Genomic DNA, 27,272 nt, shown 5'->3' with positions numbered 1-27,272 from the left:
CCAATTCAACTTGGGGGGCGGATCTGAATGCAGATTTAGAAATTTGAAGCGTTTTGCCTCACATTGACTGTCTTTGGAAATTAGCAGGCAACTGTAACATTCTTGCTGTTTGACAAAATTGAATGACATTTGTAGGCATAGTAGCCCTGTATGAAGGGATGAAGCCTGCCAAATTTCAGACAAATGGGTGTGGGGATTTTTGTGCTAAGTACCTTTAAATTTTGATTTTTTTAAAAAAAGGGAACTGGCAATAACTTTTTAAGCTTTCAGAATTAGAATTTCCAGAGGAATAGTCATATTAGTCTAAAAAACAACTAAGAGTCTTGTGGCACCTTAAAGACTAACAAATTTATTCTGGCATAAGCTTTTGTGGACTATATTCTCAGATGAATAGATGCAGGGGTTTTCAGGCAAGAGCAGCCTTTACAATTTGGGGGGCTTCCAAAAAGCTTATTCCCTTACTTTTTTGTGGGCAAGTTATGAAAAGGAAATACACGGTTTATTTTGCAGGTTTCTTAGCTAGAACCACCTCTGTGCTGTATATTATATAATACAGAGGTGGTCCTAGCTAAGAAACCTGCAAAATATCAGAAGGATGGGTGCAGAGATTTTTGTGGAAGGTGCATTTTCACATTCGAGTAGGGGTGATTTGTTTCTCTTCCCCCCTTCCCGGAGGTTTTTTTGTGTGGGGGGCAATTTGTATGAGAATGGTATACATTGTAGAGGTGTCTCTTGTCAACAAACCTGCAAAATGTCAGAAGGATAGGTGCAGAATGAAAAACAGCTGAAAGCTTTTTTGTTTCCTGCTCAAGTGACACCAAAGTCACAGAAAGAGCAATAGGTCAGGGGTGGATGATGGATGTTGATCAGAGGCAGGACCTGAACATCCAGCATTTTCCAAACAAGCACCCAATACAACACCTCTGAGGTCCCACAGACACCAGCAAAGCTCTTTTAACATCCCTGCTTTTGGAAGGGAGAACTAGCAACAAACACTGAATGCTAGATCAGTCCTGTGATATGCTACTTCACCGTCCCTTCCCAAAAGTGCTGAGGTTGAAAAGCCCTGCTAAAGCCATTTATCATGACCAGGAGCTAGAGCTGCCAGTCACAATGCTGCACCCCTTCCTCTCCCTCCGCTTTCTCCTCACCCAGGCATCTTCCTTATAGGGAGAGCTTGAAAAGAAATGTCTCAGCTTCTGGAGACATACTGGGGGTCTGGGTCTTTGTGTCCTTCTGAATCTCGAAATCACTGATGAAGCTTGAGAAGGGATTAGATTCAGATCTGGTCTACTTTGGAGAAGTCTTGCTTCAATTTGGACACCTCCCAAATCTTTCTGAATCCACTTGACTTGGTGCAGGATTTGGGATTTGGCACAGTAATGAATGCTCATGATATGCTTTTCCAAGGTAAAAGTTGCTCAGGGAAGGGCTTAGACACTTGGTGACTAGATATTAGGATCTACACAGGTTGAACTGTACTTGTAAGTAGCCACTTGCCTAGTTACCTATGGCGAGTAAAAATTTCTTGCAAGTGACCAGGCAGAGGGGCTTGACCAACGTTGATATTTGTCTTCTTTTAGGCCACAAGTTACTAATATAGGAATGTCTGGGCGGGCAGGCTGGCTAGTAGCTTTTGTGGACTTATTTGCAAAGCTAATAAGTTATAAGTTTTCTAAGGTCATCTTTCATGGTGTTATATCAACTGATTAATTGATCCCTAATTGATAGCTGAGATCAGGCATCTGGCCAGTAGACCATGCCAATGCCTTTGCATTCCACACTAGAAATGGAACTGGCCAAGATTTAAATGTGTTTTGAAGGTCTGTGTGGATATTCTTTTGTCATTTAAATAACCTGGCATCTGAGCTGAGCATAGCCTGGCCAGAGGAAATGCCCATCAGGCTCTGAAGAAAGGGCCAGCTGCATTTGCACTCAAACAGAGAAATGAAAAGAGCAAATCACATTAGCAGCAGCTTAGAAAGAAAGCGAAACAGGCAGCAATTCTGGCCCTGCTTGGGGGTTTGATTGCTTTTTTGTTGCAAACATAAATCTGGTAAGAGAGAGATGCTTCATGATCCACTGCTCTGACCTCCTCTCTGGAAGGACATCATCACAGGCAGAGCATCCAACAGTGGCCATAGAGGTCACCAACTGAAAAGCATGCTGCATCTAGGTTAATTGCTTTCACTGCCCTGGCAAAACTTTCTTGGAAGGACATGCTCCGCTGAATTGGTTTCAGCAAAACTGAAGCGGCTGCTTAATTAAGTCAGTCTGGGCTGCAGGAGCCTTTGGTGATAATTAGCCAAAAGTGGTTGTGACTCACCCAGGTTCTTCTGTGTCAACTGTCCTTTCTTTCGCACTCAAAGTGGCGGGTGTAGAGGGCAGCAAATGGTAGCCCCAAGGCTCACCCATGCAGCTTTGCCAACAGAATGGTGTCGTGCATTTTGGGTGAAATTCTGCCCGGGGTGGTGGTGGTCCTGATGCAAGGTATCCAGACACAACTGTGGGCAGAGCCACAACAGGGAGGCGAGTGTGGTGAGGCTTCCCTTGTGGTGGCTAGCATTTTTGCATGGAGTTGCCCCTAGAAATGGCAAGAGGAATTCTAGCAGATGCTCATGAATGTCTGCTCAGTGCATCTTGAATTGTTTACTTGTTACCTGCGCACTGCACACTCTGTTACAGGGCAGCCATGGCTCAGGCCATAGAGTGCAAAAAGAGCCTCAGAATGAGCCTCTATATAACTCAGCGGTGGCTAACTCATGCTGAGCCCTATCTGGATTTCAGGAATCAGAAAGTCTCTACACAAAAGAGAAATGCCTCCAAAAGCTGGGGAGTGCCTTGAAGTTTCTTCACACTCCAGTGTGGGTTTCTCCTTGCCTTGGGGAACGCAAGTCTGTCTGTCTGCATCTTTTCTCTTTCTCTCTCTAGGCAGCTCCAGGGTTGGGTTCTGGAATGGGGCTTCCTCACTCTTTCATTCTTTCTCACTGCCCTCACTTTGGACTGCAGGCTACAAGTGAGAGATTAGTTCCTGAACAATCAGCCCTCCCGTCCAGCACCCACTGTTGGTTCTCCCTGCCTGCCTGCCAGCAGGAGGAGGACCGTGATGGCTCCTTCCTTTCTTCCTTTAGAAAATGTGTGTGCTGCTCTTCAGTTAAAGGGCAGCATGAAATAAAAAATATAAAACAGTAATTATCTAATATATGACAAGAATAAAACAGCAGAAGCAGCTATTAAAATCAAACCTATAAAATTCAGCAGAATGCATCAGACTACAATCAAGGCTAACTTACGTTACCTCCTGAAATGCCCAGGCAAATAAAAAGCACCTTCAGTGCCTGGTGCTGAAATGAAGTGCCAGGTGAGCCTCTCTGGGGAGGGCATTGGGCAGCACAACTGAAAAGCACTGGGCAGCACAGTCTCTCCCCAGTCACCACTCGCCTAACTTCACATGGCAGGGGGACATGGAGGAAGACCTCAGAATTTATGCAGACTCATGTGGCAGAATGTCCCTGCATCCCAAGATGTTTAGGGCTTTAGAAGTAATCAGCAGCAGTTCAAATTGTGCCCCAAAATGAACTGACAGCTAGTGCAGTTTGACACTTGGTGAGATACCCTATAACCTGTTCCAGTTGATAGCCTAGCACTTGCATTTGTACTAACTGAGTTTCAGCACTGTCTTCAAAGGTAGGCACATGTACAGTGCATTTCAGTGGTCTAATCTGGAAATTACCAAGGCATGGATAACTGTGGCCAGGTTTTCTTTGTCCAGGTGGGGCTGCACCTGGCACACCATCCTAAGCTGCTGGCACTGCCTGCCATGAAACGCAAGGGCCTCTAGTGACGATGCTGGATCCAACTGCACCCCCAAACTGAGAACCTGGTCCTTCAAGGAGAGTGTAATCCCATACAAATCAGGACGAACTTGACCCTCCAGTACCACCTCTGGTCTTATCTGGATTGACCTTCAGTCACCTGGTCAATCCCTGCCTTCTAGGTATTATAAGTCAAGAAGGGCAAGGATCAAGAAGACCAGCAGTTGACCGCACTCCACCAGTTGCCTTGTTCACACCCTCAGGCAGCAACAACCAAAGCTCATCCAGTTAAATAAGACAAGGTGGTACACTGGAGCCATCCATAGACTGAGCTGCAGAGCTAGTGTTTGGGAGTGGTCAGTACAATGAAACTCAGACCTGACAAAGAAGAGGCATGCTGCTGGGTGTTTTTCCTGCCCAGGGTGGTACTGTTCGACCAGTTCTGGAGGGACTCTGTTTGGGAGAGCTACTAGATTCACCTTTAGCACTCAAGTAGCTTCAGTGGCACTTGAAGGGCCTTCTATTGCTTGAGCCTAAGATACTGACTGTGAGCCCTCTTGGAAAGAGATCGTCTGGCCACAGTTCTCCATGCCCTGGTAACATCTAGGTTGGATTACTGCAATGCATTATCTGGGGCTGCTGTCAGAAACTGCAGCGCTTCCAGAGCATTCCTCCAGCAAGGGCATGACACCACCCAGGACTCATTTGGGGAAGCTGTGATACTTACACTGGAATTAAGCCATTATAAATTAGCAGTGTGGATTTGCCCTCTGGGTAAGTCAAAGAAAGGCAGCTCCTCTGCTGTCCCTTTTGTGCATCTAGATCACAAAGAGCTTTCAGCCCGTAGTCCCATTTTTCATGAGGGGTTGAACAGTGTTTTCTGTACATCTTTAAAGGCCCCCATTCCTGGTTACTTTTACTGCAGCAATTAATAATTAAGTAATTATCTCCCCCTTATTATTTTATTTATTATTTATTTGATAGATTTATATACTGCTGACCATATTTTAAAATATCTCTAAGTGATATTGTGTGTTCATTGTATGAGGGCATTCTTGAAAATTCCAGCCAAATGGGAAATCCATGCTGTATTATTACCATTACTTTCAGAAAGCATCCTTGTGCAGTATGTTAAGGAGGTGGTAATTTGGCCTCTCTTGAAAAGCCTAACCTGGACCCAGAGGATATTAACAACTATAGGCTGGGGTACTAACTTCCCTTTCCTAGGCAAGGTGCTTAAGCAGGTGGTTGCAGGACAACCCCAGGCACTCTTGAATGAAACGGATTATCTAGATCCATTTTAATCGAGCTTCAGGCCTGGTAATGGAATAGAAACTGCCTTAGTCGCCCTGTGGGATGACCTTTGCCAGGCGAGGGACAGGGGGACTGTGACCCTGTTGATTCTCTTGGACCCCTCAGTGGCTTTCGATACCATCGACCATGGTATCCTTCTGCATAGGTTGTCTGGGCTGCGAGTTGGAGGAACTGCACTGCAGTGGTTCCAGTCCTGCTTGGATGGCCGATTCCAGAAGGTGGTGCTGGGGATTATTGCTCTGTGCTTTGGCAACTCTGCTATGGGGTTTCACAGTGCTCTATTTTTATCCCCCATGTTGTTCAACATCTACATGAAACTGCTGGTGGAGGTTAGCTGGAGGTGTGGGCGGAGGTGTCATCAGTACGCAGATGACACCCAGCTCTACCTCTCTTTGGTGAGGCAATGGCTGTTCTGAATCAGTGCCTGGGTACAGTAATGGACTGGATAAGGGCCAATAAATTGAGACTCAATCCAGACAAGATGGAAGCCCTGTTAGCAGGTGGTTTGTCTGCCCGGCTAGGTGATGTTCAACCTGTTCTGGAGGGGGTTGCACTCCCCCTAAAGGATCACGTTCGTAGTTTGGGGGTGCTTTTGGACCCAGAACTGTCACTTGAGGCACAGGTGGACTTGGTGGCATGGAGCAGCTTTTATCAGCTTAGGCCGATATACCAACTATGCCCTTATCTGGACAGAGATAGCCTAGCTGCAGCTATCCATGCTCTAATAACCTCTTGTCTGGATTACTGCAATGTGTTATATATGGGGCTGTGTTTGAAAATCGTCCATAAACTTCAGCTGATCTGAAACATGGGACTAGCCAATGTGATCATATTATGCCAGTACTTTTCCAGCTGCGCTGGCTGCCAATCCATGTCCGGGCCTGATTCAAACTGCTGGTATTAATATTCAGAGCCCTAAACAGCTTGGAGCCAGGTTATCTGAAGGATTGTCTTCTCCCATATGTATCTCCCCAGACCCTAAGATCAACTTCAGGGGTCCTGCTCCAGGAGTCTCTGCCAAAGGAAGTGAGGCAGGTGGCTACCAGGAAGAGGGCCTTTTCTGCTGTGGCACCCCAGTTGTGGAATGAGCTCCCTAGAGAGGCTCACCTGACACCTATGTTGTACACTTTCAGGCGCCAGGTGAAGACCTTTTTATTTCCTAGTATTTTAGCGTTATAGTCTTTTAACTTTGCTGTTTTAAATCTGTTACTGTATTAAATCTCTGCATTGCTGCTAGGTTTTATTCTGGTTGTATTTTTCCACTGTAGCTTTAAGCTTTTATATTTTAAACTGTTTTTATTCTGTAGTTTGTGGTTTTAATTTTTGTGAACCTCCCAGAGAGCTTTGGCTATTGGGTGGTATATAAATGTAATAAATAAATAAGTTAATCAAGCCTTCAAAAGACCTCCCTCCTTCTCAGCAGTGGGTGAAAATGCAAAGACAGTGTGGGAGAGAAAGGCTGGGGCATTTCCTAGCAAAGGCTGCATCATGAGCATAAGAAATGCCTTGCTGGATCAGAGCAAAGTGTGTCTGTCTAGCTCAGCATTCCCTTTCCAGCAATGGCCTGTCAGGGGCGCTGGGAAGCCCAGAAGTAGGCCATGGAAGGGATGCCTTTCCCCTGATGGTTATCTGTACTGGCAAGGTGGGGTGAGTGCTTTTGTACATGGAGGCGCTTTTTAACCAACATGGCTGATTGCTGTTGATTGACCATGGCAGCCTTATTGAGCTCTGCCCAAATCAGCCTTCTGCAATTAGGTGCTCTCCAGATGTGCTGGACTACAATCCTCAGACAACTGCTGGGGCTCACATGCCACAGTAGGGCCCCCGGCATCAATGCCCCCCTCCCCCACCTGGGAGAATCATGGCAGGTATCGCCAGTCAGGCTCACCCAGCTGTGGACAGCTGCCATTTAAATTGCCCACAGCACCATACCCTGAAGCACTCCGGGTAGCAGTGATGGGGTAGAGGATTGGTGGCAACGGGGGCGGATCGGTAGCAGCACTCCCAGGGTCCATTTCAGCCTGGTGCCAGCCTTGGAGGGAACTCTGTCCTCTGACTTTGTCAAACGTCCTTCCAGTTTGGTTAGTTCTGTCATATTTTAGTTGCCCAAATCCAGGCAGCTTAATTTGCGTATTATGCACATCGTTGGCTCATGTTGCTTTATGCAGAAAATGTACTACTTTGCTTTTTAAACATTTAAAGCACAACGCATCTGCAACAAAGAGTACAAGGCTTTTGCATGCAACTGAATGCTGGATTTGCTCTGAGCAGTTAATTGAATTAGACTGACATTTGCTGTGACCTGAGGTGTGCTTTGGTGGTATCCAAACTGCCAATAAACAAAGTGATCAGAAGGGGCAGGGTGGTGGTGGTAACTTCTGTTGCAGCATTTCAAAGCATGGTGGTTTGGGTTCGTTGTGTGTGTTTTGGGATGGGCTACAGATGCATGGAGGAGGGTCTGTGTGTTGCTGCAGTGAGGGGGGTGATGAACGCTTTCCCACTCAGCAGTTTTTGTGATCAAAACTCTGTCCCCACCTGCAGGAGTCCCCTTATCCCCCCCCCCCCACACACACACATCTGCAGTCTTGAGGTGACTCAGTCTAAATCCTACAGCCTCAGCCTCATTCTGGGCCATGCGTAAAGCAGGCCTGGATTCCCCCTGGGCTGGTGAAAGCTGCATCTTTCATTCCTTAACAGCCGCTTGCGAGTCCTTCCTGCCAGCACAGTCTTTGAGAACCAGCTTGGGGTGGGCTTCAGGAGTTCATGGCCTGGCTGTCTCGTTGTCCACACCACTCTGTGACTCTGTTCTCACCCCAGACGTGAGCAGGACTTGTGTGTGGGATAGCCAGAGACAGTTGATGGGCACAACGAGGTCACAAGGTAGGAGAGGTGACTTGCCAGTCAGACAGAGCACCTCCCCTGCCTGGGGGTTGCTACCTTTCAGCTTCTGGCAAGGGATGTGCAGGACAATCCCTTGAATGAATATGAGATCTGCAGACTGGCTCTTCAGTTGTCTTGTGAAAAGCATGGATGTAATCTGTCTGGCAGCTCATGGACTGTTTTAGCAAACTGTGAAGGCTGTGGTCCCTAATGGGTAGATTAATCACTTAACAGTTTGGGGCGCAATCCTATGCATGTTTAGACAGAAAAAAGTCCTACAGTTCCCATGCTGGGTGGGACATGATGGGAGTTGTAGGACATTTTTTCTGTCTAAACTTGTGTAGGATTGCACCCCTAGTTGATTAACTGGTGAGAACAAATTTCAGTTGAGAGCAGAGAGAATTAAAGCAGTTTGTTGCTATTTTGTTTGTTTTGTTTGTTTGTTGCTATTTTGTTTGTTGCTATTTTGGTTCTGGCATGTTATGTAAATAGGAAAGAGAAGATACGATCTGACAGCCTTCTTTCCCAACAATGAATGGTAGTTTTTCTTTATTAAATTTTAAGTTACCTTATACTTTGAGACCTTCACTGTCTGAAAAGGCAGCTGTATTGAGGTTTTGTTAATATGCAAATTTAAGTGTCATTGTTTAATTGGTTTAAGGGCAGATTCAAATGGGAATGTGGGCCATGCTAGAGCCTTTCTAAAAGAGAATGGAAGATTCTCAAAACTTTTGGTGTTCGCTGCAGAAACAGAAAATGGCACTTGGTTTTTACAGCTGGGAAAGTGAGAACAAAGTCAAGTTTTGAACTCAACAGGATAGCCATTTGAGTAGTGAAGAGTTGTGCCTTGTAACATGCATAATCTCCAGGTCAGCAGATCTGAAATCTTGACCAAGAGGACTCTAATAAAACTGAAGCCATGATCTTGCTTAGAGCCTCTAGATGTAATTGCATTTTTGGCTCAGGTTCAGCCCAAGCCCTTTTTACTGCACCAAGTGGCTGAGAGCCCCCCCCCCCCCCGATCCCTTGACACACTGCTGGTGGTGTTTGGATGAATCTCTGAGAGGTGCAGTGTCACAGAGGGTGCAAAAACTATGTTCACTCTGGGCAGTGACTTGGGCATGTCCTGTGCTGAGCTTGTAGGACCGATCCTTCTGACAGGCCTTAGATGAGCCTGTGCAGCTGCCATATACAGACTCACCTGTCCTCCTGGGGGATTGAGGCGGGCAACTCCCCCGCATTCATGCTCAGAACCAGGCTTGCAAAAAAACCAAATGATTCCCCTTCAACTAAAAAAAATAGCTCTTCCCTGTACCCCTGCCCCCCAGTCCCAGGCCTGTTTTGGACCCTATCAAACCCTGGTGAAGTTATTGGCACGCAACAGGTCCAGTGTCTCCTGAAACCCTTATGTGAAAGTCCAGTACCCCTTGCCCACCTGCCTGCTTCCCTCCAAGCCCCCCCCTTCCATACTTACCTTTCTTGCTGCTCTGGTGCAAGTGAGGGAACAGAGTAAGGTTTATCTTCCCTCACCCCTTTCTGATGTTTGGCACACTGCTATGTGTGCATGCCAGCCAGGTGCAAGGAGCACTGCAAATGGTAGTTTTCCCCACAGTACTGAGTCAGTAGTGATATAATTCCTAGTGGGTCTGGCACACAGCCATAGCAGTATGCCTAGCATCAGAGAAGGGAGGCAAGAGAGACACATTCCTCTGTTACTTCAGGACCACTGAAGCAGCAAGGAAGGTGAGAGGGAGTGGGGAGGGGGCTTGGAGGCATGGTGTGTATGCGTGAATGGATGAGGGAGGGAGGGAGGGAGGGAGGGAGGGAGGGAGGGAGGGAGGGCTTGAGTTTCTCTGTGGCTCAGGTGAGCATCCAAGCCAGAAAAGAACTTTTGGAGGCCATCACGTATTTCTCACACTGTGGTGAGTCTTGCCAAATGCAGTTTCCAAGCTGTGCCTGGCAAATGTTCAGCAGCTTGACTGTCCAGCCATTGCTTACACTCCTGGTCACTGGGGGTTAAGACTCTTGAAGTTGTTTTGTTCATATCCATGTGCAATATGTATTATGAAGGATAAAAGCAAAATCCCTCACCCAAAGCACTGTGTACTTCACTTTAGCTTGGTGGATGGTCTTCGTTCATAGCCAGGGCCTGATGGTCTTATTCGGACCAGGAAGGAAGTTCCCCAGGTCAAACTGCCTCGTCATAAGACTAAGCGTGTGTGTGTGTGCTCCTTCCAATTTAGCATGGGGCTTGGCTCACTTGCTTGAGTCATGTGGATTTGATTCGTCTAATGAACCCTCTTGTTGAGCGTATCCCTCACAGGTAGTCCTACCATAAAGACGCTGTCTCAGATGGCACATTTGGGACACTGTTATAGGCAGCAGACTGGGAGATGGATGTGGCCCATGGGACACAATCCACCTGGAAGTTCTTCTGCATGAACATGAAGTGAATGGGAGCAGAGGGCACTGGGTAGACCTCATGTTTGCTCCTCCTCGCTCCTTGTAGCAGTTTTTATTAAACAAATAAATAAAGTTATATACCGCTTACCTTACCTAAAATATATGTCTAAGCTGTTTGCGAAGAAATATTAAAATACGTTATAATGCATCATAATAAGTACAAAAACATTCATATAAGACATAATAACAATTTTATTAGAACCTGCATAATTTTTACTCTTCCCATTTAAAAAATCCATTGGTGCTTTTTAAATCCTTGAACAGCTTCTGTCCTCTAACGTTGGTTTTACTTCGGTTTTATTCTGTGGCTCTTTTCATATTTTTTACATTTTACATTGTTTGATTATATTTATGTATTTTATGGTTTTTATGTTTATTTTGTGAACCACCCAGAGAGTTTCAGCTGTTGGGCAGTATAGAAATGCAGTAAATAAATACTGTGGATTGGTTGGTAGTCTTGAGTTAGTGGAGTCTGGTGTTAGAGCAGAGGTAGGTAACCTATTAGCCTCTGAGAGCCACATAGGGCAGTGAGCGGTGGATTGGGGCCACATGCAGACATGAACACACACTCCACATTCCACACTCCTACTCCCTTCCCTGCAAATTGAGATTCCACCCCCCTCCTGCGTGCTAATCAGCTGTGCGGGGGACGTGCATGATTTAAATTGTGCTCTCGACAGCCTGGGAGCGTGATGTGCCAGGGAAGACGGTACGTGAGGAGAGCCATCCCGCAACGCCCTCTTGTGGTTGCCAGCATGGGGTGGGGATGGGGGGACGGACATCTGGCAGCTTGGGCACCTGCAGCAGTTCGTTCATAAGTGTGTTAGAGGGACTTAGCTATAAAAAGCAAAGACGCTGAGTGAAGTAACTGCCTGGTTTTGTTTTTTAAACAGAACAAATAGTCGAGAAAGATGAGGGGCCGTATTATACCCACCTGGGGTCTGGACCAACTGTGGCATCCATCAGGGAACTCATGGAGGAGCGGTAAGTCACAGGCCACGTGCAGTTTAAAAAGGGAGAAGGTAACACTCACCACCACTACCTCTGCTTCCTATGGAAGGCCTTGTCAGAATATGCATCTTCTGGGTGAGGTCTTATATGGAATCAGCATGTTTTTCAACTCAAGTCACATTCAGGTCTGTGGGAGCCAGCCTCAACTCAGTCTGCTTGAAGGAATCCTATTTTGGCTCCTCTTGCTTCCTTTCCTAGGGTGACAGAGAATTCCGCCATGGATTCTTTAGAATCTGGCCCTCCGGAATCTGTGGCAGAACGGCCTCCTGCCCCCCCCCCCGGAATCCCTTGGGATGGAACTTACCTGGGGCGGATGCGGCGGATGCGGTGGCGGGTCCAGCGGCGGCGGTTGCAGCGGCGGCTGGTCTCCTGGCCAGCTGCGGCCGGGCTGCTGTGGCCGCCATTGGCATCCTTCGAGCCGTGATAGGCTATGTAAGTCTTTACGTAGCCTATCACAGCTGTGTAAACCCCCCCCCCCAAAACGGCGTATGCAAATAGCGGCTACGGCGGACGCCATTTGCGTTCCCTATTTTTTGTTGTTCTAGCCTACGTAAATATTTACGTAGGCAATTAAGGCAAAAAAAAAAAAGGGAACCGCAAATAGTGTAGTGGGCGCTATTTGTGTTCTTTTTTTTCCTGCCATTTTATCCTACGTAAATATTTACATAGGCTAGAACGGCGAAAAATAGGGAACGCAAATGGCGGCCACCGTAGCCACCGCCATTTGCGTACGCCTTTTTTTGTTTGTTTTTTGTTTTGCCCAGCCGTGATAGGCTACGTAAAGACTTACGTAGCCTATCGTGGCTGCCTGGCTGGACACAAATGGCGGCTGCTATGGCAGCCACCATTTGCGTCCGCACCAGCCAGTCCGCGGCTGGAAATCCGTCTGTGGATGGCCCTGGCTGGCTGCTCCGCGGAGCCGCCGCGAAGCAGAGCCGGCCGGGCAGGATTCCGGCGGGGAGGACCGGATCGCCTCCCCCACCATCGAGGATTCCGGCAGGAGGGACGGAGCGTCCCCCCCCCACAAACACAACCCGCGAAAAGGTAAGTGACTTTCGTACATCCCTATCCTTTCCACACGAAAACTCTTCTGTAACAGCCATTGACAGCTATTTATACTTCCTTTAGAAATGTTAATACATCATCTGGCAGTTCCCTATAACCCTGTTCAAAGTGTGCTATAGTTCATTGTATAGCACTAAAGCCCACTGAAGTGCCATGTTCGGCTATTTCTTCTTAGAATAGTAGGGTTGGAAGGGGCCTACAAGACCATCGAATCCAACCCCCTGCTCAATGCGGGAATCCAAGTCAGAGCATCCCTGACAGGTGGCTGTCCAGCCTCGTCTTGAACGTCTCCAGTGTGGGAGAGCCCACCACATCCCCAGGCAATGGGTTCCATTCTCGTCTTGCTCTAACAGTCAGGACGTTTTTCCTGAAGTTCAGCCGGAATCTGGCTTCCTGTCACTTGAGCCCATGATTCCGTGTCCTGGACTTTGGGATGATCGAGAAGAGATCCTGGCCTTCCTCTCTGTGACAACCTTGCAAGGAATTGAAGAGTGCTATCCTATCTCCCCTCAGTCTTCTCTTCTCAAGGCTAAACATGCCCAGTTCTTTCAGTCTCTCTTCGTAGGGCTTTGTTTCCAGTCCCCTGATCATCTTTGTTGCCCTCCTCTGAACCCTCTCCAGTTTGTCTGCATCCTTCTTAAAGTGTGGTGCCCAGAACTGGACACAGTACTCCAGATGAGGCCTAACCAGTGCTGAGTAGAGGGGAACTAGTACTTCCCGGGATTTGGAAGCTATGCTTCTATTGATGCAGCCCAAAAGAGCATTTGCCTTTTTTGCAGCCACATCACATTGTTGGCTCATATTCAGCTTGTGATCGACAACAATTCCAAGATCCTTCTCACTTGTAGTGTTGTTGAGCCACGTATCCTCCATCTTGTCACTGTGCATTTGGTTTCTTTTTCCTAGGTGCAGAACTTGGCATTTATCTCTATTAAATTTAATTCCATTAGTTTCTGCCCAGCACTCCAGTCTATCAAGATCACTTTGAATTTTGTTTCTGACTTCCAAAGCGTTACCTATCCTGCCCAATTTTGTGTCATCTGCAAATTTGATCAGCATTCCCTGCACCTCTTCCAAGTCATTAATACAAATGTTGAAGAGCACTGGGCCCAGGACTGAGCCCTGCGGTACCCCACTCGTTACCTCTCCCCAGTTTGAGAAGATCCCATTGAGTCAGGCTTCAGGCTTGGGAATGGGACAGAAACAGCCATGGTCGCCTTGGTGGATGATATGAGGAGGGCTCTGGATAGGGGTGAATGCTCCTTCCTTGTTCTCCTCGACCTTGCAGCAGCTTTTGATACCGTTGACCACGGTATCCTCCTGAACCGCCTGGAGGGGTTGGGCATTGGAGACACCCTATTGCGGTGGTTCTGGTCCTTCCTCTCCGGCAGGTACCATAGGGTAGCACTGGGAGAGGAGGTTTCGGACCCGTGGCCACTCACTTGTGGGGTGCCACAGGGTTCCATCCTCTCCCCGATGCTATTTAACATCTATGTGAAGCCGCTGGGGGCTATCATCAGGAGGTTTGGCGTGCGGTGTCATCAATATGTGGATGACACGCAGCTCTACCTCTCGTTCAAATCTTCACCAAGGTTGGCCGTAGAATCCCTGTCCAAATGTCTGGAGCCGGTGAGTGGCTGGATGGGGAGGAATAAGCTGAAGCTGAACCCTGACAAGATTGAGGTACTTTTGGTGGGAGGCAAGAGGAGGCTGGGGGATATTGACCTGGTATTGAATGGCGTACAGCTAAGACCGGGTCCACAGCCTGGGGGTCATTTTGGACTCCCAGCTGTCCATGGAGGCTCAGGTGTCAGCTGTGAGCCAGACAGCGCTGTATCAACTCCATCTGATACGGCGGCTGCTCCCCTTCCTTCCCGACCATCTGCTCCCATCGGTAGTACATGCCCTGGTCGCCTCTCATTTAGACTACTGTAATGTGCTCTACGTGGGGTTACCCTTGAAGACGGTTTGGAAGCTGCAGCTGGTACAGAACGTGGCAGCTCGCCTGATTAAAGGCAGCCACCGGCGAGATCACATCACTCTAGTGCTGAAGGAGTTGCACTGGTTACCAGTTGTTTTCCGGGCCAAATTCAAGGTGTTGGTTTTGACCTTTAAAACCCTATATGGTTCCAGCCCAGCCTATCTTAAGGAGCGCCTCCAGCAACACCAGACAGGCCACTTAACAAGATCAGCCGCGGATGGCCTTCTCTCTGTCCCATGAGCCAGGACAGCTAGACTGGTGGGGATGAGGGAGAAGGCGTTTTCTGTGGTGGCCTCCACTCTGTGGAACTCCCTCCCTAGGGAACTCCGCCATGCCCCCTCTTTAATGAGTTTCCGCCGTGCATTAAAAACGTGGTTGTTCAGGCAGGCATTTGGGATGGGTTAGGGTATTTTAGAAAACATTTTTATTGTAGAATTTTATTGTTTTAAACTGTTTTATTATATGCTGTACATCATATACAGTGGCTGGGTAACGAGCCAGATGGGCGATTAATAAATTTAATAAATAAATACATAAATAAAAATTGATAAGCACTCTTTGAGTCCAATTCTATAGCCAACTGTGCACCTGATCGTTGTTTCATCTAGCCCACTTTGAGCTAGTTTGCTCATCAGGCTATCATGGGGCACTATGTCGGAAGCTTTGCTGAAGTGGAGGTATATGATGTCCACAGCATTCCCACAGTCCACAAGGGAGGTTACCTGGTCCAAAAATGAGATCAGATTTGTCTGGCAGGATTTGTTCTTGACAAATCCATATTGGCTTCGAGTAATCACTGCATTGTTTTCAAGGTGCTTACAGATGGATTGCTTTGTCATCTGCTCCAGACTTTTCCCAGGGATTGATGTTAGACTGACTGATCTGTAGTTCCCAGGTTCCCCCTTTTTACCCTTTTTGAAGACAGGGGCAACATTAGCCCTCCTCCAATCAACTGGCACTTCACCCGTCCTCCATGATTGCTCAAAGAGAATAGACAGTGGTTCTGAGAGTTCTTCTGCCAGTTCCTTTACTACTCTGTGGTGCAGTTCATCTGGCCCTGGAGATTTGAACTCATTCAAAGTAATGAGGTGTTCCTTGACCATATGCCTATTGATCTCAAGCTGCAATCCTGCCCCTTCAGCCTGTACTTCACCTGTACTTCATAGACCCTCTTTTGGGAGAAGACTGAGCCAAAGTAGGAATTGAGCACCTCCGCTTTTTCTTTGTCATCTGTTATCGTTTTGCCATCCTTATTTAATAGCTGAACCACCATTTCTTTCCTCTGCCTTTTACTATGCACGTAGCTGAAGAAAGCCTTTTTGTTGCTTTTAGCATCCCTCGCTAACCTCAGCTCGTTCTCAGCTTTAGCCTTCCTGACGCCATCCCTGCAATTCTGTGCTACCTGCCTGTACTCTTCCTTTGTTGCTTGGCCTTCCTTCCACTTCCTATATTTGTCCTTTTTTGTTTTCAGGTCATCTGTAAGCTTTTTGTGAAGCCACATTGGCTTCTTCTGTTGTCTTGCACCTTTTTTTCTTGTTACAATTGTTTGTAATTGTGCCTTGAGAATTTCCTTTTTGAAAAACTCCCACCCATCTTGGACTCCTTTTCTTGTTAGAGTCGCTTGCCATGGGACCTTAGTTATCATTGTTCTGAGTTTATTAAAATCGGCTTTCCTAAAATCCAGGGTATGCATTTGGCTACACTTGGCTTTTGCTTCCTTTAGAACCAAGAAGTCAAGTATAACATAGTCGCTTTCCCCAGAGTTCCTGTAACTGCTACTTTACCCACTAAGTCATCTCTGTTGGTTAGGATCAAGTCAAGGATAGCCGATCCTCTAGTTCCTTCCTCTACTTTCTGTAGGAGGAAGTTATCCGCGACACAAGTCAGGAATTTCCTGGACGGGCCATGTTTTGCAGAATTTGTCTCCCAACAAATATCGGGGAAATTGAAGTCCCCCATTACTACTACATCATGCTTCCTTGAAAAATGGGCTATTTGCTTTTCAAAAGTTTAATCCTCATTGACTGGGTGGCCGTTAGTAGACTCCGACCACCATGTTGCTTTTATTCTTTGCTCCATTTATTTTAACCCAGATGCTCTCGATGGGGCTACCAAGCTCCTCCTCCTGTATTTCTGTGCAGAGATATGTATTTTTCACATACAGTGCAACCCCACCTCCCTTTCTGTTCCTCCTGTTCTTTTTGAACAAGTGATATCCTTCAATTGCTGTATTCCAGTCATGAGAATCATCCCACCAAGTCTCAGTTACACCTCCCAAGTCATAATTTCCCTCCTGTATTAAGAGTTCCAGTTTATTCTGTTTGTTTCCCATACTCTGGGCATTAGTATATAGACATCGAAGACCATGTGCTTCATAGTCTGGCTTTCTTCCTACATGTTTCTGAAGACTATTTTTGGGCGCTATTATAGCTGTTCTCTCTGTTGCGGTGCATGAGCCTTTGTTCATTGTTGCCCCCAACTTTACGTCTCCCTTCCCTGTAGGATTCAGTTTAAAGCCCTCCTGATAAAGTTCTACATGCTATGGCCAAACACCTTCTTCGCAGCCTTTGTGAGGTGCAACCCATCCCTTGCCAACAGTCCATCTTCCAGGAAGTATAGCCTGTGGTCCCAGAATCCAAATCTCCCTTGTCGGCACCACCTTCGTAGCCAGTCATTCACCCGGAGTATTTTTCGTTCCCTTTCTGTCCCTCTTGTAACTACTGGAAGGATGGATGAGAAAACTCTCTGGGCCCCAAAGTTCTTGAGTTTCCTTCCCAAAGCTTCAAAGTCTGACGTGATTTCTTCGTAGCTCCGCTTGGCGGTTTCATTTGTTCCCACACGGATGAGAAGAAAGGGATACCTGTCAGTGGGCTTTATGAGTGCAGCTCTGGTTAAAGGAATCCGGTGTGCATGTGTGTGTGTCCTTTTGCAATTGCCCAGGTACTTGCTTTGATTAATCTGGCCCTGGCTTCTTCAGCCCTAGCCAGTTAGTTGAAATCCCTGTGTCTCTGAAGTCTGAAGTCCCTGTGTCTCTATCCTCTTTCCCTGGCTCTCAGTGCTGTGCATATGGTCTTCTGTTCCGACCAGCCAGGCACAGCTTTGCTGAATCAGGCATCTAGCAAAGAACAAAGGTCTCGGAAGTGGAGATCCATATTGTGGCCCTCAACAGGCCCACACATCGTCCTTCTCTGACAACATGCACATCGCCTGAAACCAGCCACCCTGGTTAAACTGATCTCATGTGCTATGATATTGATGCCTTTGTCTTTCTGCCTGAACTTTGTCAACCATCTTTAATTATACTAGCAATCTTGGTTTCCTCTGGTAGGAGTTTTTTTAAAAAAAATGTTGAAAAATAACCATTATGCCTAGCTTTTGAAGCGTTTTAGAAATAATAATAATGCATTATTTAGCTGTCATGGTAGTAATAATAGCAGTTTACATTGGGGATTGTAATAATAAATAAACAGCTAAATATTGTTAGGTGAAATGTGGTGAAAATCCATGGAAAGACAATATAACCTCAGTTCAGACACTCTTCCAAACTGGATCCTGAGTGAGCAGCAGGGTCATGGGCACCCCCTCCCCCCTCTCTGAAAGCTTCACTCTCACTTTCTTTTTTAGCACTAACCATAGTTTACCATGGTATCAGAATTGGCGAATTATGGTTAATTCTTGCTCACTAAACCAGAATCAAAAACCCACATGAGTTTCCAGAAGCTGCACAAGAGGGGCGCATGAAACCCGTTTTCCATTCTCCAAACAGTAGTTAGAAGAATTGACTGAATTGTGCCACAGTTTCAAAATTGGAAAGTTGGGCTGAGACTTACCTCCTCTCAGAATTAGGAGGTTCAGATCATCTTTCTCTTTGCTACCAGTAGATTGATATTCCAAGTGTTGTCTTCGTAGCTTGTCCAGAAGATCAATATAATGTTAGATATGTTATATAAAAAGGCACCTGCTTTTGTATTTCCAAGCGGGAACTTTACCTGGGTGGCAATGCAGGTTAACATTGTAAGCATGTAGGAAGCACATGTTCAGACTGATTGGGTTATACCCCTGCAGCTGACTCATACCCCTGAGCACACTGAGCCATCTTTGAACACAATGCTGCTGAATCACCTTTGCATGCATCAAGGTCAGGGTTGGGAAGTTAGCAGAGAAGATCCTCAAGATGCAGGCAAGATGGAGGTTGAAAAAGAGCCTCCAGGCATCAATTATTAATGCTAAGAACTGCTCCTACACAAAGCAGATCCTTTTGAGAAGTTAATGCAAAGAAATGCAACTGTCTCTGGTTTGCACCTTTCCCAGTGAACGGTGCAGCCCTGGTGTGTGATCTCCAACATCCTGTTGCTGGTTAGGAAGGATGAGCTACAATTAGCTTTTCTTCGTCAGTCTGTTACTTATAGTTGTCCCAAAGTATTGAGACTGCAAAACAATAATAATATTGAGCATTTATATAGTGTCTTTAGAGTGTTCAGTGCATTTCACATACATTATCTCAGTAAGGTTTACAAGAACGCTTAATGGTAGGTCAGTATTATTGTAGGTGTGTGTGTGTGTGTGTGTGTGTGTGCACGCGCATGCGCTAAGCTGAGATAGTGATTTGCCTAAAGCTACTTACTGAGTTCACGGCAGAGAGGAGATGTAAAACATGGACTTCCTGGTGCAGGCCTTGGTTTCTTAGCCACTGTGCAACATCCACCCTTAAGGTAGCTTCTGGAAGTTGTGTGCCTCTTTGGACTATCAAGGCAGGGCCAAGGTCCATGTGTGTTACAGTGCTGAGAAACTTGTTGCATGGGTTTATTTGAGAGCTGGTGTGAGTGTGAGCTTTGCTCAGCCATGGACTCATGTGGTGGCCCTCTCGGCTGAACACACCCCATTTGCATGTGAGCTCATAATACTGCTGTTGTCAAGATGGCTGAGATGACACTCAGGAAGGACTGCATAAATTATAGGAATTGTTATTGCTCTTGGTGTTAATGGTGCTTTATTGACTTATGATTATATTTATATTATTTATCTGTCACTGTGTATACTGCCCTTTCTGCAAGGAGCTCTGGGTGGGACACCCAGATGGGCTTACACCACTGTATCTTCTAAGCAACCTTGTGGCTAGAGTTAGGCTGAGAGAATGGGACTGGCCCAGGGTTCAACAGAGTCCTTCCAAATGTTCAGCTGTGAGTCTAGACAAGAGATGAACAAGAGCTGGCTTCCATGGGTAAAGGTCTTGCAGAATGCCATAGTTGTTGTTATTTACAGAAAGGGATTCATCCCAGTGTGCCTACCCAGAGACTGATGTGTTAAAGATCGCTCAGAGAAGTCAGCACTGCTGTGTAAAGAGATGGAAGCAAGTCTAGGAGGATGGAGATGAATGCGGCAAGTGGAAACCCAACACTTGTAACATTGCTCCAGTCTTTCAGGAAGTTATTTTAATCCTGTTCACTTGAATAGGCCCTCCAGAGTGGAGCTCCGCATTATATACAGAGTTGTCTTCCTGTTGTCTTCCTTCGTATGCTGATACTGTGCCTTTTCCAACCAGGTATGGTGAGAAGGGGAAAGCCATCAGAATTGAAAAGGTGATCTACACAGGGAAGGAGGGAAAGAGCTCTCGTGGCTGCCCCATTGCCAAGTGGGTAAGTGGCTGTCCTCTCTGCTGGCATTTAGCATGGCTTAACAGCCTTTTTCTAACAGTCACTTCCTGCACTTCTCATTTTGCCATCACACCAGAAACTTCTCAAATTCTGCCCAGAAACTCTCTGCAGGAACAGCTTGAGGGAGTTTCTGGAAGATACAAAATCGTGGAGGGCAACAAGGTGTGTGTGGGGGGGTGTCTGTCAGTCATGATGGCTCTGTGGAACCTCCATGTTCAGAGGCTGTCTACCTCTGATGACCATTTGCAGGGGAGCAACCACAGAAGATGGCTGTGACCTTCATGCCCTTGCTTGTGGGCTTCTTGGAGGCATCTGGTTGGAAACGGGATGCTGAACTAGATGGGCCTTTAGGGTCTGATCCAGCAGGGCTCTGCTGATGTTCTGGCACTGGTGTGGAGACTCTCCACACGGCCCAACCTAATGATATGCAGTTTTCAGGAGTGGAGCAATGCCATGCCAGAGCAGGTTTCATCATCCAGCAGGGCTCTTCTGCTTATCTCCTTTTGGAAAATGAGCCTTCGTTGCATTGCTTTGCTTCATCAGTGTTGAGTTTTCTTAAAGCAGCCCCAAGTCGGAGGCTGGCCCATGCTGGAGAATGGCCACTCCGGCCTCTTCGGGGGAGGGGGCAGCTTTCATTTCCTTAACCAACCCACATCCTCGGCTACCTTCCAGGTCATCAGGAGGCACAACGTAGAGGAGAAGCTGTTGTGCCTAGTGCGGCATCGTGCTGGCCACCATTGCCAGAATGCTGTCATCATCATCTTGATTCTGGCCTGGGAGGGGGTCCCTCGAGCCCTGGGGGACACCTTGTACCAGGAGCTCACTGACACGCTCACGAGATATGGAAACCCCACCACCCGGCGATGCGGGCTGAACGATGAGTAAGTTCCTTTGGCCCTTCCCTGGCAGCTGGAGATGAGTTGCTGGTGGGAAAAGAGCTGTGCTGGAGGGACAAGGCATTTTCTTACAGTTCCTGCCTTCTGTAATCTGACTCCGATTAGCTAGCAACCCTACTTTGCTTTTGTGGGGGCCTTATTTATGCATACGTTTCACTGTAGCATGAGGCTTGCCTCATTTTCCTGAGCCAGTGGGATTGTTTTACTAAAGTGTTCCTAGGATTGGGGAGGCACCATTGGCAGGAGTCGGGGAAGGCTCCTTATCGACTCCTGCTTTCCGCTCCAGAGGGACACTTGTGTTATGTCTGTTGCTGCACAAATAACGAAGAGTTGTGGCACCTTAGAAAGTAACAGTTTTATTGAGACGAGAGCTTTTACTTGTGCCACAATGCATCTGTTAGTCTTTAAGGTTAGTCTTTGTTGTCTTTGCTACTTTCTGCCTTTTTCAGTCTAACATCTGGGTGATATGCATTAATCTGCAAGGGTCCTGGTGGGTGGTGTGGATTTGGGTTGGTGCATGTGGGATCCTGCATTGGGTGAGGCAGCTGGACTGTAGGCTCAAGCCTTTTCAGACTGGAGGCTCCCCGCTCCCCTCTAACCCCAACCTGCAACATGGGGGCAGTCTCCTAATTTTTAACCATATAATTCCTTCCTTCCCTTTCTTTCTCCTACTCTCTCTCCCCTTGACTTCCATTCTCCTCTTAAAAGAAAATAGAGAGTGCTGTGTGTGTAATCCACATAAGGATGAGGTGCAACTCATGAGCTGAAGACCAGTGGATGTCAAAACAGAAGCCCTAGGGTCTTAGGTAGTCAAAGCATTTGGTTTGTTAATATATTAATTTATTTTGATTGATCTGAATTATAAGGATTCCAAAAAAACAAAAGGTTGGATCTAGACTTAGTCATGCTTAGAGTATACCTACTGAAATCAATGGGACTTAAGTCAGTCATGACTAAACCATCACATTGATTTCCATGGGTCTACCATAAGCATGACTAAGTCTGGATCTGACCCTTAGACAATAGGAATTCACAATAAATCTTACCAATATATGTTAGAAAGCTCTCACTATTACAAATACTTACTTAGGGAAAAGCCCATTGTCTAGGGCCATAAAACATGAATCAGGAACATTAAAATACTGAAACGTAATAACCACTGATAAGACATGAATACATAACAACTGGCATTAGCACATTAAAGCACTATAATCGCATTTCAAACATATTAAAACCAATTTTCATTAATGAAGCTAAAAGTTTCCACAGGTGCAACAGCTTCTGGGATAAACTTTATATCACATTCATATGAGTGCTACCCATCCATCACAAATTATAAGAAAAGGAAACTATACTTTGCTTTTTGTGGGTCACGATCGCTGACCTAAGGCTGTGCTCCCTGGGCATCTGCTGACTGGGGCATTGGCCCCCCAACTCATTTGCTGTTGACACCCTTAAATTAGAGGGTATTGGGGCTCCTTCTCACACAGGCCCGTGGTTCTGTTAGACGGCTGTGGCCAGTGACTGAAACATCCCTCCTCTGTATTCCGTGCAGCCGGACCTGTGCGTGCCAAGGAAAGGACCCCAACACCTGCGGTGCCTCTTTCTCTTTTGGCTGCTCTTGGAGCATGTACTTCAATGGGTGCAAATATGCACGAAGCAAAACGCCCAGGAAATTCAGACTTCAGGGAGATAATCCCAAGGAGGTTAGTGAGACATACGTGTCCCTTGGTGCTGCCTGTCCATTTTCCAGGAAGATTTAGGGCTGTTGCGTTGATCAGTTTCTCCTGATTTCAGAGGCAAAGAAGTAACAGTGACATTCCTGCAGGCTTTGGCGGAGCTTTTCTCTCAGATAGGTCGGCCAGACTAGCATGGATTGGTATTTCACTTTTGAAAGAGGTCAGGATCTGCATAACCAGGGAGAGATGAGACATTTGCAGCACAGTCTAATGTATGTTTACGTGGAAGTAAGTCCCGCTGTGTTCAGTGGAGCTTACTTCCAATCAGTGTGCATAGGACTGTGGCCTTGGTCATGAAGGAGAGATCTTTATTCCTGCAGGCAAAATGCAACAACTCATTAAGCCTGCTATGCATATAAAGCAAAGACTTAGTTCAGAGCTCAACCTTCCTGTGGTGGTGTTTGAGCAGGGCAGGAGCTGGGTAGTTACTAGGTGAAAGTGACTGGCCGCCCTTGGGTTGCAGCTGTACAGCACATAATTCAGGTCTCAGACCGGAGAGCTCTGGGTTCTGATCCCAGCTCCTCTTTGGCTGAGCTGGCCTTGGCCTGCTTTCTGTGAAGGCACAAGGCTGTTACTCTGTGGCAAAGTGACAGCAGAAGGTCCCAGCTGGATTCCTAGGCAGCATCTCCAGTTCAAAGGGATCTTGGGTGGCCGGGCAGGAAATTCCTCTGAGTCCTGAGAGAGCTGCGGCTGGGCACAGTAAACAGCATTGGGCTAGCTAGAGGGATGGATGGTCTACTTCAGTAATGAGCAAACTTTGACTCTCTCTTGTTACAGGAAGAAGTTCTCAGAAGAAGCTTCCAGGACCTGGCCACAGAGGTCGGCCCACTTTATAAGAGACTGGCACCCCAGGCCTACCAGAATCAGGTGCCAGGAATGACCTTCCTGTTATTTTGCTGTTGCTGTAATAATGATTAGCTATATCTCCCTGGACAGATGCCAAGCATCTGTGACCCTCTTTCACAAGGAGGAACTGGAACCCTGGAGGGGCTTTGCAGTTCAAGAGCCAGGCGTGGTGCAGGCTGCAATCAGGAGAGAGGTGCTGGGTGCCTCTAGGGCAGAGAGCAGCTCCATTGCAGGGCTGCCCCTTTCACTTTCCGCCATAGAAGTGAGCAATGCTTTTGCTCTGATGGGGAAAGCAAAGCCCTGCACTGTTGCAGTGTGGTCAGCATTGGCCCTCCTCTGGCAGCATGTGAAGACACGGTGGTGGCAGGTGTGGGGGGGCTTCCAATAGGTGGTTCATCCTCCCACCCCATCCCTGCATGGGACTTTGCTGAACCCTCTCATAGGGTTCAGCAAAGGGACAAGTGTTTGTTGTCTGTGACAAGCTGGGAGAGAGGTTTCTTTAAAAACAATCTGAGTGCCTGGGAGAGCATCCTTCAGGGGCCCAGCAACAGAACAAGAACTGCAGGCATTTCTGCCAAAATGGCTGAGCTCTCGCTTGTTAGATAACAAGGGTGGGGTTTGGACCTCACCCACCCACCTACGTTGTCTGTCTGAGCTCTCCGTCTGCGTGTCCTGCCCTCAGGTCAGATTATGGGGCTGCTAGAAGCAGAGTCAGTGCTCTGCTTGGGCAATTTTGAACCAGGGACTGGGTGGGGTGACTCCAGCACAGTGACTCTAGGGACTGGATTCCTAATTGCCAGTAAGTGGTTGTATCCTGGGACCTCATTTGAGAAATACCAACTTTTCAATGAGGGACAGAGGCAATATTTTGCTCCCATACTCTCTTCTTTGTGTGATTGGTCATTTCTTGATTTATTTTGTACATTATAAAGCCAATTTTCCGTGCAAAGAGCCCCAGGAATTTAATGTCCATGTTAAGTTGCACAACCATGTTCCTGTTCGGGCCAAGAGAAGTATGTGTCCAAAAGAGGCTCCAAGTGCTGTGAACCTGCTCTGTGATCACCTTTTAATCTAGAAGATTAAATCGTAGATCAGAAGAGCTGATTGAAAGCTGCTGTGCTGCCACCACTTGGCCAGCTGCTGTTTTGCTACCACCACTTCCTCCCAGAGCAGCCACAACTGCCTTGTTGCAGGGGGGCTTGGGCGGGAGCAGGGATTGCATAAGGAGGCGGCTCACTCACCTGCCTCTTCAGTACTGCTGCCAAGAGCGGCAACGATTTCTTGTCTCCCCCTCCTCCTGGGAAAGAGAGTGCCCTGCTGCCACAACCTCCTCCTGTCTTGGGGAAAGCAGCGGCGGGGTGCTTTATTCCCGCAGAACCCTACAGCTGTGGGAATAAAGGGGAGAGGCAGAAGCAGGCAGCTGCTAGAACAGTGTTCAGGGTGCTGCTTGGCCACAGGTACATGTACATTTAAAAGCAGCCTCTACATGTGTTCACAGCACGGAGCCTCTTTTTTATGTATGGGTACTTCCAGATGGAGGGCTTCTAGTGCTACCAGTCCAAAGGCATTGTGCAGCTATTCCACCTTTCCCTCTTCAGCTGATTTTTTTGTGGAAAGAAAAACAATGGAGGAAGCAGTGGAAAAACACAGGAGTGTTGCAAGAGGAAGACAACATCATTTGAACCTCCTTTAAAATTTCATGAATGAAGCAGGATGATTGCATAATAAAATACTAATCTGGAAGCACTCTATGTCTCTCTCATCCCTAAGAATACATTTACACTCCTCATTTAAACCAGTTCTAAGCTTATTCAGTTGCATTGGCTCCCCACCCAGGCCAGGGAGTCAAAATCAGCCTGAAACTGAACCATCCCTTTATTTTCCCCTCAGCTGGACAGAAACGGACCCTTAATCCTGGGTCTTTCATTGTCACTGGAGCCCCAGGTGGCCTCCGTGGCGGAGAGTACATTCTGCCTGCTTCATTTGGTAGCCCAGTTGCAACCCTATCTGAATGGGGATAGCCTAGCATCCGTGGTCTATGGTTTTGGGCTACCTTTGAAGACGGTCTGGAAACTACAGCTAGTGCAGAATTCAGCAGCCAGGTTGTTGACTGGGACTAGGTGATATGAACATGCATGCCCAGTTCTGGCTCTCCTGCACTGGTTGCCAGTTTGTTTCTGGGCCGAATTCAAAATGCTGATTTTAACCTATAAAGCCCTATGTGGCTCTGGATCCCAAGACCTCAAGGACTGCCTCTCCCCATATGAAACTACCTGGTCCCTGAGGTCCCTGAGGCCCTTGTGTGTGTGCCAGTTCGGGAATGGGCCTTTTCTGTGATAGCCCTGTGTTTATGGTACGCTCTCCCCAAGGAAGCTCATGTGGCAGCAGCACTGTCATCTTTTCAGCACCAGGCAAAGACATACTTATTTTCCCAAGCGTCTGTGCATTAGCTATGACCCAGTTGTTGTGGGCTGCATTTGTGGTATTCGTTCTACGTTGTGAGCAGGGGTAGAGATTGTGTATTTGTGGATGAAGACTTTTCATACTGTATTGTTTTTAGATTAAGTTTTTGTGGTATTTATTTATATTTGTATTATTGTGCTGATTATGATTCCACCCCACCCCTATTATATTAATTATGGTTTTCTGTATTGTGTGTGTAAGTCACTTTGAGACTGCTTTTTGCAGTGGGAAGCAATGTATACATTTAAGAAGTAATAACAACAACAATAATAATAATGATACAATTATTTGAAAGTCTCTGCCACAACAGAACCAGAACAGACCCCTAAAACAAATTCAAATTACCAATTTGGGGGATATGTGGCTCAACAACACTACACGTGAGAAGGATCTTGGAATTGTTGTCCATCACAAGCTGAATATGAGCCAACAATGTGATGTGGCTGCAAAAAAGGCAAATGCTCTTTTGGGCTGCATCAATAGAAGCATAGCTTCCAATCCCAGGAAGTACTAGTTCCCCTCTACTCAGCACTGGTTAGGCCTCATCTGGAGTACTGTGTCCAGTTCTGGGCACCACACTTTAAGAAGGATGCAGACAAACTGGAGAGGGGTCAGAGTTGGACAACAAAGATGATTAGGGGACTGGAAACAAAGCCCTGTGAAGAGGGACTGAAAGAACTGGGCATGTTTAGCCTTGAGAAGAGAAGACTGAGGGGAGATATGATAGCGCTCTTCAAGTCCTTGAAAGGGTGTCACAGAGAGGAAGGCCAGGATCTCTTCTCGATCATCCCAGAGTGCAGGACACGGAATCATGGGCTCAAGTGACAGGAAGCCAGATTCCGGCTGAACATCAGGAAAAACGTCCTGACTGTTAGAGCAATACGACAATGGAACCAATTACCTGGGGAGGTGGTGGGCTCTCCCACACTGGAGGCGTTCAAGACGAGGCTGGACAGCCATCTGTCAGGGATGCTCTGACATGGATTCCTGCATTGACCAGGGGGTTGGACTCAATGGTCTTGTAGGCCCCTTCCAACCCTACTGTTCTATGATTCTATGAATTTAAAACAAGGGTTTGATTTTAAAAACAACAACTCACCCTGATATGTAGTGGCATACTCACTGGCCCCTACCAGAAAGAATCA

General features: G+C 47.0%; 2 protein-coding genes across 6 annotated transcripts in view; both read left to right on the top strand.

Annotated features, from left to right (window-relative positions):
* The window catches only part of LOC146340798 (uncharacterized), an 815,287-nt gene that overhangs the window by 83,975 nt on the left and 704,040 nt on the right, over positions 1-27,272 (top strand). The gene's annotated exons all lie outside the window — the stretch shown is intronic.
* TET3 (tet methylcytosine dioxygenase 3) overlaps positions 1-27,272 on the top strand; it is a 110,611-nt gene that overhangs the window by 75,285 nt on the left and 8,054 nt on the right. For all 5 annotated transcript variants that reach the window (XM_084807101.1, XM_084807102.1, XM_084807105.1 and 2 more), the window contains 5 exons: positions 11,366-11,456; positions 20,072-20,165; positions 20,856-21,064; positions 22,635-22,785; positions 23,596-23,685. In XM_084807101.1, the coding sequence (XP_084663227.1) occupies positions 11,366-11,456; positions 20,072-20,165; positions 20,856-21,064; positions 22,635-22,785; positions 23,596-23,685 (635 nt within the window). The remainder of the gene's footprint in view (positions 1-11,365; positions 11,457-20,071; positions 20,166-20,855; positions 21,065-22,634; positions 22,786-23,595; positions 23,686-27,272) is intronic.

This window comes from Heloderma suspectum, chromosome 6, assembly GCF_057233095.1.
Source record: "Heloderma suspectum isolate Gila_16-S chromosome 6, 16-S_ref, whole genome shotgun sequence".
In the NCBI taxonomy this organism is placed as follows: domain Eukaryota; kingdom Metazoa; phylum Chordata; class Lepidosauria; order Squamata; family Helodermatidae; genus Heloderma; species Heloderma suspectum.
This window is presented reverse-complemented; position numbering and strand designations above follow the sequence as displayed.